The 11,871-nt window shown below is 42.7% G+C and overlaps 1 protein-coding gene across 5 annotated transcripts in view; it reads left to right on the top strand.

The window, feature by feature from the left end:
- Positions 1-4,892, top strand: part of GALNT15 (polypeptide N-acetylgalactosaminyltransferase 15) — a 42,493-nt gene extending 37,601 nt beyond the window's left edge. For 4 of the 5 annotated variants that reach the window (XM_082697841.1, XM_082697843.1, XM_082697844.1 and 1 more), the window contains 2 exons: positions 480-623; positions 2,871-4,892. In XM_082697841.1, the coding sequence (XP_082553967.1) occupies positions 480-623; positions 2,871-3,014 (288 nt within the window). In that variant the 3' untranslated portion in view covers positions 3,015-4,892. The remainder of the gene's footprint in view (positions 1-479; positions 624-2,870) is intronic. The other variant, XM_082697842.1, reaches the window with a different exon arrangement.
- The last annotated feature ends 6,979 nt before the right edge of the window (positions 4,893-11,871 follow it).

Consider the following 11,871-nt stretch of genomic DNA (forward strand, 5'->3'; position numbering starts at 1 on the left):
TCTGTCAAATACATAATATCTTAAAAAAAAAAAAAATGGGAGGACAAAATGACCATGAGCAAGAGTCAGCAGATGCAACAGACAGCAGGAGAATTAGTTACAGGCCAGGTCAGATCTCTCCAGAAAGAGATCCCCTTGGGCCCCAAGAGTGTTCCTCATCTGCTCCTCTCCCAGAGCACTCCCACAACACACAGAATTCTTTATGGCATCATCCGTGATGCAGGAAATAGAATAATGGGAACACATGCCAAAACATAAAAATATGAATGCAACAGCAGGTGGCATGTGGAGATTTCAGAGGCCAAGTGTAGTCTAGCATTGTATGTGTAGATTCGACTATGAGATATGGTATTGCTGACCCTCGTAGAATCTAAAGATTACCCCTGGACCTCAGCCCTATGGTGAGCTCTTCTTCCTGCATCTCCAGCTTTGGAGAAGATCTCATTCTAGCTATGCTAATGACCATTCCCCTGTCCCAGCACCTCAAGCACACCAGCAGGAAGGGGATCCACTTTGGCAGCCCACAGCATCTGTGTTTTGCTGTCAGGCAAGAGCAGGTGATTCTTCAGAACTGCACGGAGGAAGGCCCTGATATCCATCAACAGTACTGGGACTTCCAAGAGGTATGTAATCTGTTCAGGAAGCGTGCAGCAGTGTCTCCAGCTGGGACGGTGTCCCAGGGTCTTCCAAGAGGTCAAATACTACCAACCAGCCAGTGCCCCTGCTGTTGAACTTAGTGACTTAGCATTAAGTCCTCAGGGGGAAGTAAAGCCAATCTTGCAGCAAAGTTGGATCACCAGTACCTTGAAGTGTACTGATTTGGCACATCTCTGTAAAGCTCTGACTGTGACCATGGCAGACAGAGGAAATAGTCCCTTTTTGAAGTTTCTTAGTTCAGGTCACCAGTAAGACCACAGAGCATGTTACAGAAGCAGTCAGCTACCTCAATGATGTGGTTTAGGAACGATAGAATGGCCCTTCTTTCTCTTTTGGTGACAAGTGAACCTAAAACTCGGGACTCACACATGCTCAAAGACATCTTAGAAACCAAGTTAAGGTCCATTATGAATGATCATAAAGGATCATTCTAACCAAGTCCTGTGGATAAGATATGTTTTTAAAAGAGCATTTTAAAATAATAAGGAAAAGATTAGCAAGTAAGATTCATCCAGTATAATTCAGACATTAAAAACTAAGACTTTAAAATTTAAAGTATTGTCATTCAGCCATAGAAAGGAATGAAGTACTGTTCATAGTAGCACTATTTATAGTAGCCAAGAGGTAGAAGCAACCCAAGCATTCAGTGATGGATGAATGGATAAACAAAATGTGGTAGACATATAATAAAATACTATTCAACCTTAAAAGGAAAGGAAATTCTGTCACATGCCACAGCATGGATGAACCTGGAGGACATCACTCTAAGAAAAATAAATGTGTCACAAAGAACAAATGCAGTACAATTCCACCCACATAAGGTATCAAAAGTAGTCAAATTCATAAAAACAGAAAGTAAAATAGTGGTTACCAGGGGCTGACGGGGGGAGGGGAGAGTTGTTTAATAGGTACAGAGTTTCAGTCTTGAAAGATGAAAAAGTTCTGAATATCTGTTTCACAACAATGTGAATATACTTAACACTACTAAACTTTACCCTTAAAAATGGTTAAGATGGTAACTTTTATATTATCTGTTTTTACCACAATGAAAAGAAAAAAAAAGAAATTAGATGTATTTATGCTACAACATGGATGACCCTTGAAGATATCATGCAGTGAAAGAAGCCAATCACAAAAGGCCATGTATTCTATTACTTCATTTATAGGATATGTCTGGAATAGACAAATCCATTAATACAGAAGGCAAATTAGTGATTTCCAGGAGCTAAGAGGAGGGAGGGGCAGGAAGTTATTGTTAATGGATAGTGGGTTTCTTTTTACACTGAGGATTGCATACACTGTGCATATACTAAAAGCCATCAAGTTGTATACTTGAAAAGAGGGAATATTGTGATTTGTGAATTTTATTAAAAAAAAAAAACAAACAAACACACACACAAATGGCAGCCTTGTTGGTTAAATGTTTAACTTTTCAACAAGAAATATTTTTTTGTTGTTGTTGAAAAAGGGATGGCTGGATTCAATATCAAATCTGGTGGATTTTGAGCAAGAAGCAGCCATCAGCCTCCAAACCTGACTGACTGGCCCTCTGTGTATCCTTGAGCTTTACTCTCTACTGCAACCTGGTGGCAGAAGTGCTAAATTGCAGGATTCACAAGGGGGCAGAGATCAAACCAAAAAAACTTTTTAAAAAGATTTTATTTATTTATTTGACAGAGAAAGAGACCACAAGTAGGCAGAGAGGTAGGCAGAGGGAGGCTCTCCGATGCAGGGTTCAGTCCCAAGACCCTGAGATCATGACCTGAGCTGAAGGCAGAGGCTTAACCCACTGAGCCACCCAGGCACCCCCAAACTAAATGTTTTTGAAAACAAAAATGTACAAGTACAGTGATAACAGTGAATGTCACCAGTAAGGTATAAAGACTAAACATGCTCTACATACTGGCATGCTACCAACCAGAACTCTCCAAAATAGTACAATTATATAATCTCAATAAAGATAATTTAATTAATGATCTCAAGCTTCCAAATGATATTTTTATTTAGGGCTACCTAAATTATATTTTATATTAACCAACATATTGCAGTTCCTTACCAGACCAGTTCGCACCACCTCTATGAGTCTCATAATGATTAGCACAAAGCTTAGGAATATCTTTTGCTGACTGATTGCTGGGAACTGACATTTTTTTCTTCTTCTTCTTCTTCTTTTTTCTTTTCTTTTTTTTTTTCCTTCCCCTCCCCCTTTTCAGAATGGAATGATTGTCCACATTCTTTCTGGGAAATGCATGGAAGCTGTGGTGCAGGAAAACAGTAAAGATTTGTACCTGCGCCAGTGTGATGGAAAAGCCAGCCAGCTGTGGCGATTTGACAACGTCAGCAGTGTGGATAAATGATGAATGCCAGTGTCAGAGGGAATAGAGAAGTTTAGTCATCACAATTCGGCCCCAAGAGAGCTACAAGAGCATGTATATTTCATGAAGCAGATCCTTTTGTGTTTGTACTCCTGGTGATAGTAGAGAAGAAAGCTCTGTGAATGAATATGGAAAGTCGTTCCTTCTTGCACCTTATTGCATTGACTTCTGGCTGTTTTAGAAAAAGAAAACAGAGGATTCATTGTCTCATTGTCTTCATCACTGGTAGATGGTCATTACATAGTACATAAGATTTTTTTTTTTCTATTGAGCACTTGATAATTGCTTTTATCTCTCATAAGGGAAAGAGGCATGAACAGTCTCAGGCAACACCCCCAAGGATACATCAATCCAATCGATAAATGTTTTGCAAATAGCCTTACTTTGGATCATCTGTGTAGCCAACAATGAAAAAGTGTGATGAGGTTGTAAAGGCCTGAAGTTTCCAGAACTTTGGATTAAGCTCATTAGGACAAATTCCATGTTCACTGGCTAAGCCATAGAAGAAGGAAGAGAAGCCACTGAGCAAAGAATTGGGTTGAAGAGAGATGGGAGAGCTTTGACTTAATTTTCCAGCTCAGCCTGGCAGCTGGAAAGAGCCAGCAGACCTGGAATAGGATGTTTTCATGTAAATGAGAATTTCCTCCATACTTTCTACCTCCATTCACCCTGCCCTATCCCTTCTTTACCTTGGTTAACCCCAACCAGAATCTTATGCAATGTATTTCTCTCTAGTCGCTGGTATTGGAAGGGTCAGCTCAGACTGAGCGTTCCCAATAACGAAGTTGAGAAACTCTCCTGATGCCCGGTTATAGGGTTTGCATGGATTGGATCAGAAATAGCAACCTCCACAAAAAGGCAAGCCTGCTAGAAGGGAAATGCCTGCATTTGAGCCAAAATTCATATGAAAGGAACCAGAGTTGGGTATTAATGTCTATTAGGACTGACGTGGCCATTTCCTAGCCTGGGACCCCCTTATATGCCTGCAGGATGAATGTTCACAGCTGGGCGAGGAACAAGCCTCCAGTAGAACAGATCCAGTGCTAGCAAGACCTGAATGGCTCTCCTTGCTGTGACCTGGCCTACCTAGTTCGGCCATAAGGAGCTGTTGAGTGGGCTTAGTTCTGCTGTTAGGAAGACACCATTTATGCCTATTTCTCTTCTGAGGAGAGTTCGCTCTCCCTAGGTTCAGCTTAGAAACCTCCCTTCAAAGATCTTGATCTCCTCTGGGCTATCTCAGAAGTCAGTGTGTTTCAAATAAGAAAAACTAGGTAGGACGTGAGGGTTTCTAAACAATGCCTATTATAATTATGTATTCTTTATCCATCAGCTTAAGTCAATGGCCCACTGCATTTCTCCTTCCTCAGAATGCACTCCAGATTTGTGCTGTCCACAGTAACCATTAGCCGCATGTGACTATTTAAATGTAAATTCATTAAAAATAAAAAAAAAATTAGACTCAGTTCTTCAGTTGTACTGGTCACATGTCTAGGGCTTAATAGCTGCCCATGCCTAGTGGCTACTGTACTGGAGAGCACAGACACAGAACATTCTATCATGGCAGATAGTTCTATTGGATAGTGCTGATCTGGATAGACTGATCATCCCGTTGAGAGAAGAGATTTTAGCCACTGTCTTCTTCCTTCAGACATGTCTATATTTAAAACAAATTCCTCTAACATCCTGAGGCTGAGATAGAGCTAAAAATTCTCAGACAGCAACCTTGTAAATGGTATTAATAATTGCAAACTAAAAATTAAACAAGACCTCTATTTTTTTAAATGAACTTAATTATTGGCATTGTGAGTATTTGAAGTTGCTGGAATAAATTAATATAATTAAATAAAAGGCTGAATTCAATTGTCTGAGTTGTGTTTGACAGTAATTATCAAAAGGACCCAGATGGCTTATTGCTTAATTGGTTGAATAAAGCAAGAATGTGGGGTTCCTTGCTTCCTTAACCATCCCTGTGATTTATTACTTTATTATAGAAATGGCTGTCAACTCAGTCCCTAGCTGGTACTTACAAATCCTTAATTTAAACAAAACAGATGTCTCCATTTAGTTCAAAAAGACATTCAACCTTCTCCTCATAGTGTAACCAAGTGTTCAAATTCTGTTTTCTGTGGACTCTGCTTTGATTTTATCCACAACAATCATTTTAAAAGTAGAGAAACCTGGCAGTTGAAAGATTTGATTCCCAAGAATTTGATCTTCACTTTTATGATTGGACTTTATTGTTCATGAGTAAGGAGTAAGAGATCGATGGAACATCTTGACTGTATTCAGGTTGATGGTTCTGTTTTGTTCTTGAGGTCTTGTAGATCCCTGTCCTCAGAGTCCATGAGACAGGCCATAATATTTTGGCTCAATCCAGTGCTCCTCAAATTTCACTGTATTCACAGATCACGTGGGGATTATATTAAGACTCAGATTCTAATTTGGTAGGTCTGGCGTGGGACCTGAGATTCTGCCTTCCTAATGAGCTCCCAGGGGATGCTGATGCTGGTCTGTAGGCCACTTTCTGAGCAGTGAACAGCAGTCTGTTGCTACTTGGAACTAAGAGAGTGGCCACCAGACCAGTTCTTGGACTACTTATTCTTTGCTTCTCATCAAGCTCTGTTTGAATCCACATGGCAGGATGATTTGCTCCTGTATGATATAAGACAACACATCTTGCTCAGTATAATTCCTTTTTCTCTCTCCATCAACACTTTTCCTCTTTTCTTATTCTGTCTACTAGTTCTATTCTTTCAGCGAGGAGAGTTCTTTTCCTTTCTTGTTATTTTTGCTGCTTGGCCTGTGGTCATGTTATGATCTCCTCACTTTTCTTATCTTCTCCTCAGCTTCCCTCTTTTTTTTAATCTCTGATCAAGGCTGCTTTTCCAGCATCCATGGTCTTGTGACAGCTTTTCTCTCACTCTCCCTTTCCTCTCTCAGGCCTTCTATGCCCTTCCATCACCAAGTCCAACTGACCAATCTTGATGGAGTGAACACCATCAGTTTCTCCAAAGGATTTTTGGAGCACTGAGCATACCAATTAATTGTTGGATTTTTTAGTTCTTCTCAGCCCTAGCTTCTCTCCAAGAAGAATCCAGAGTATGGAGGAGTAGACATATCATTTCACATGGACATGAGATGACTGGGCTACTAAAGGACCTACTGCTGGTCATGGAAATACAGCCCTTGTCTTGAGGAGGCGGCTGGGGTCTGGCAGGCAGGTAGCCCTATATAGAGGACCCACAGAGAGGAAGATGTAGGGGACCCTTGGGAGATGGTCCAGGACCTGTGATCTCTGAATACAGCCACATCTAATAGCCAGACATAAGATTAGATGACCAGAAAGCAAATCCTGCCAAAGCCCAAAATTTGATTCTCTCAATCCTTAAGTCACACAATAAAGGTAAAGCACAACTAACCAAGATGGAGATGCCAAATTCACCCTTTGACATTGGAGTCTCTGGTGTTTACACAGAGTATTCTGGCCCGACCCACTTCCTTCCTGTCTTACAGCTTCAGGGAGCTCCTGAAGAACTTCCAACCAGCAGTATCTGCATTTCTTTGCTTAAGGGTTTTTCCTAAAGCTGAAGAAGTCCGCTTTATGATGTGGGGCAGAGCAGAAAGTCACCCCCAAGAAGCAGTCCTCAATCAATGATTGCCGAGAGTATAGATACCTCAGTTCCCTCACCGCTCCAGTAGGTTCAGGCTGAGGTGCAAATTCCACACTATTTCCCAGAGCCTGCTGTGGGATTACACTCCAATCATCCACAGCTCTGGCTGGCTTGATAATACATCTTCAATTGGCTACATTCCTTTCCTATCCCATCCCCCACTGGTGCTTCCCAATCTCACCTTCCAGGTAAACCACTTACACTCAAATCAGTGTCTCTTAATGGCAAACCTGCCTTCACATACATGGCCTGGCCCTCAAAAATCTTCGAGCTGAGGGAGTTATTCTGCTCATTAAATGGCAGTCTTGATCAGTTGTCCCACCCCATCAGATGCCCCACTCCCCTGAGCTGAACTTATTCCACTGAAATGTAAGACCAGAGAATGGATCTCTAGGCAGCTGCATCTCAGGAAGGGAGAGACTGAGGGAGCAATATGCACAGACTTTATCCCAAATATTCAATAATATTAGACATCCTTCCTCCCTGGGGAAGAATGAGTGAGGGGGTAGAGAGAGGCCACAAGTATTCTCCTAATTGATATCCTTCCTTGTAGAAACCTGAAGACTGAGGGAGCCTAGGTTCCCCCTGAATATCTCTCTCTCTCTCTCTCTCTCTCTCTCTCTCACACACACACACACACACTTTTCCCTTTCATATATAGTTCTTGTCCAATACCTTGTACATATCAGTGTAAGAGGATGTACAGGTAGGTATACCATGTAAGTTAGGAGCAGAGAGCACGGTTGTTCTCCACAACCAAGTGTGGGGACTCCGATATAAGGTGGAGGAAGAGGTGGGCCAGACAATATGGTAAAGTCCTGAAGAGCAAGGTGATGTGGAGATCTGTCCAGTGGGGGCAGAAGGGGTTGCCAGAGGGATTTTTCAGAGTTAGGTGACTAGTTCACACTACAAAGGTGTTTCCTTATATTCACCAGACACTTATGGCCGTGACTTATGTACTGACTTGTGTGCTGTGTTGGAGGGTGTAAATCAAGGAACAGGGCTGAGCTCCCTGTCCAGGACAGAGAAGGAAGAGAAAGCCTGTGCGGGTTGGATAGATCGATACCAGTGAGACTAGGCATTCAGTGGGAGCAGGGTAACATTGGTGTATAGACAAACTGACACAAGTTCTTGCTGCCACATCATGTCAATAAGGATGAATTCACTGAAGCAAGATCGTATGTTAAAATTATATTAGGCTATGGACCAGAGCAAGGATCAGCAAACTTTTTCTATACCGGGCAAGACAATACATATTTTTAGCTTTGTGGGCTCTTTGGTCTCCGTCACAACTACTCACATCTGCCACTGTAACACAGAAGCAGCCATGGACAATAGTAAACAAAAGAGTATGGCTGTGTTCCAATCAAACTTCATTTTTGAAAACAGAGTTAGCCCACAACCCTAGTTTGCCACCCCCCCTCCCCGGGGAGTAGAGTTTTTGACCCAGCTGCAGACGGAGATAAATCACAGATTTTAAAAAACAGAAAAATAGTACCAAAGAAATTGTAAGTATCCCTGAAAAATATAAAAACAAAGTATTTCTGTACTATAAATAACAAAAAAGCAAAGAAAAACAGACCAGTATAGCACATTGCCAGTGTAAGCAGACTTCGGTCCTTTTTAGAAAGAAATTGGAATAAACAAATAAATCTTTTTCTTCATCAAAATATAAAACATTGACACTCAGCCCATAGTCCTCTTTCCTTTGGGGACATACGGACTCCAGAGGCCTTTGTTGTTATCGGCAGTTGGGCAGACCAAGCCTTCTTAGTGAGTCCGCAGGCTGCAGTGAGACCAGCAACGTGGGAGGGAGTGCTGCTAAGAAGCCTTTCAGCCAAGCCGGGGGGGATGACACTGTGCTAACAGATAAAATTTGTCACCGTAGTTTTCCTGTAGTTTTCCTTACTGTGGTGAAGCTGCTCACAGAGGGAAACACTCACCCTCCCTCCCTTTCCTGCCACAGTTCTCTCTTGCAATTGGGATTTTTTTTTTTTAAGATTTTATTTATTTATTCGACAGACAGAGATCACAAGTGAGCAGAGAGGCAGGCAGAGGGAGAGCGGGAAGCAGGCTCCCTGCTGAGCAGAGAGCCCAATGCTGGGCTTGATCCCAGGACCCTGGAATCATGACCTGAGCCAAAAGGTAGAGGCTCAACCCACTGAGCCACCCAGGTGCCCCTGCAATTGGGATTTGAAGACAGTCAGGCACCAGTTTTCGTGTGGCAAAAGTGATGACCTCTTTGTATTTATAAAAACTCTCATCCCTGACATCCAAGTTCACCAGGCTTCAAAACACAAACAGCAAAAGTCAAGTGGAGCCAAGGGATTTCCAAAAGCTTGGCTTGAGGCCAAGGGTGTACCAGACCAACAAGTCTCACTCCTTGTGCTCCTAAGCCAGCATAGGCCTGTAACACATGCTTAGAGGCCAGACGCAGGGGCGCCTTCTGACCCTTATAATCTATGTTTGGGGCTGCTGGTCCATCATGCCCCTTCAAGTGTCAATGTTGGCACATCCAAGACTGGCTCCAGATTATTTTTTAAAAGCCTAGGATCCTTTCCCCTCCCCAGTATCACAGACAGGGCCCGAGCTGTCCGAGCCCATCTCAACCTTGCAACCTGTAGAGAGATATCTACTCTCCCCCCTGCTGATGCCACCTGTCATTGCCCCGTGAGCCTTCACCATGCACAAGGGACAGATGACTCCATAGCTCAGGTTGCCCAGATGGAAGCCATAGTTGAAGGCTGTTGACTTCTTTTTTGGGGAGATCCTGTTTTTTCCCCCGTGTTCATCAGATGCTTAAAGTAATGGAAGAATGAGAAGTCCTGTTCTTACTATTCATTGGGAACATCATTTTCTTCTTCAGTCAACTCTTTGCAAATATCCTTGACCACTCTCCAGGGGAAGTCTTCACACATAGCCCTAGGAGGTAGGTTGGTTTGCATGGTGGTAGAGCCCCCACTGACTCCCTAAGGTTCCAGCTCTGTGCCCAACAATGACATCCCTTCACATGTTTGTTTGGGCAATGGCCAAATGGTCAGGTTGGTCTCCAGTCTTTCTCCAAGCCACCTGCCACTTCCTTGCATAGCTTCCCTACCCAGCTCGCCCTGCCCTTGCATATGGAATCCTGATGGAAACACGATATGGGTTGCCTTAACATGACTCCTGTCTTATGTTGTTATTCAATATGGCTCATGGTGGAATTATATTCCAGACTAAGCAATAGGCATTTTTTTAAAGCAAAGAGCCATGATCCATACTTCCTTGTTTTCCCCCTTACCATTACCACAGGGCTGGGTTCTTTACTACGTGGATTATATTATGGAAAAGGAAAATCTGGGAGGTGGGATACAGAAGAGTGAAATGTCAAGAGATGGGAGAAAAATCAGGTCTAAAAAACTCTGGATACCAAATGAGCAATAACCAGGAAGACCTCTGTGAACAAATATATGTATCCATCATCAGAAATAATGGCAATAGCCACAAGTGTTAAGCCTGTACTAAGCTTTTATTTGCATTATTTTTTCTTATATTCAAAATAGGCCAATGAAGTAGGTACCTTTATTATTCTATTTTACATTATCCCATTCTATAGTTGAGAAAAGTGAAGCTTACACAGATAAGTTTCCCAAGGCCATACAACTAGAAAGTGATATAAATGGGCCCAGAAGCCTTTGCTTTTGACCTACACATTTTACTGCTTCCCAGTATTTGTGAGTAAAGAAAATGAAGTAAAGCAGTGGGATTTGAAGACAGTCAGGCACCAGTTTTCGTGTGGCAAAAGTGATGACCTCTCTCCAAATGGAGAGAGGTGAAAATCAGGGCCAAGGTGACCTGGGACCTGCCAAAATTAGATGTATTAGCTTGGATGTGTTCAGGCGTCAGTAACCGAATAACCAACTCCCGGGGGCTGAAGAAATAAAGGTCTTTAGTCATCACACATGCCCAATGCAATGGTAGCTAGTTCCGTATTTGGTGCAATGGCTCAGAGACATCATCTAGGACCCAGGCTCTTCTTAACCTTCCATTTACCATCCCCCATGGCTTTTGATTCTGATATCTATCTCCTTGTCATTACAAGATGGCCACCACAACACCAAACACCACAACACCAAACACCACAACACCAAACACCACAACACCAAACATCCTTGCCCCCATATCCCAAATAGGAAGGAAGAGAGGTAGCAGAAGGAAGCCGCTCCCCAACGTCTTTATTTCTATTCTTCCCCAGAGGTCCCCTTGCTCCCCAGAGGACTTCTCCTTCAGTCTCATTGGTCAGAACTGTGACACATGGTCACCTGTGGCAGCATGGGAAGCTGGGAAAATGACGAAGAAGGTACCTCAGCAAAGTGGGAACAGGCCGGGCACAGTGCCTCCCAGAACATAACTGGGGTCTGCAAGTGGAGAAGATGGGAAGTTGCTTGATGGTTAGCCAGTAACAGTGTCTGTATTTGGGGAAGGACTCCTCCCTCAAGCAAGGGAGGGGGGGGGGGCTTTGTTTCTTTTCTTTTTCACTTTTTTTTTTTTTTTAATCATTATGAGATGATGATCACTTCTCGGCCTTTTGGCCTTCTCGGCCAAAGTAAGACTCTTCAATTGCCCCAGACCTGGCTCAGTTTACTCATGCTGGGGTATGAGGAAGGCATAAGGGTGCCTGCTATCTGGAAATTACCCTCCACCACCACCAACTGGTCAGACATCCTACAAAGCAAAAGTGTTTTGATCTCTTTTATTACACACCTCTTTGAAAAACACTACGGCCCAAAAGTACCACCCCAAAAAGCCCTTTTCCTTTATTTCTGTCTCCCAGAGGCACATTTCTATTTGCTTTTTAAAAGAAACATAGAAAACAAGGAAGCATGGCTTAAAAATATGAGAGGGTGATCTTCCCATGGGGTGTATTGTGGTTTTCTTCCTTTATTGTATATAACATGGGAGTGAGTATTTGATATAGGAAGATGCTTGGGAATTTTGCTTAAAACAAGTTACAGCCTGTGAACCCATCTGTTTCCCATGAGCAGGAAAGCTATTATGCGATCATGTCAAGGGGCCTCTGGATTTTCTCAAGGCTTTTCCATAAGGCGGGGGCTTAATACAAAACTACCAGCTCTTTGGTTCTAATCTTCTCCCTCTTAATCCAGTCAGTAACCACAGAAGGCAAGAGC

The sequence above is a fragment of the Mustela nivalis genome, assembly GCF_964662115.1.
Source record: "Mustela nivalis genome assembly, chromosome: 1".
Lineage (NCBI taxonomy): Eukaryota > Metazoa > Chordata > Mammalia > Carnivora > Mustelidae > Mustela > Mustela nivalis.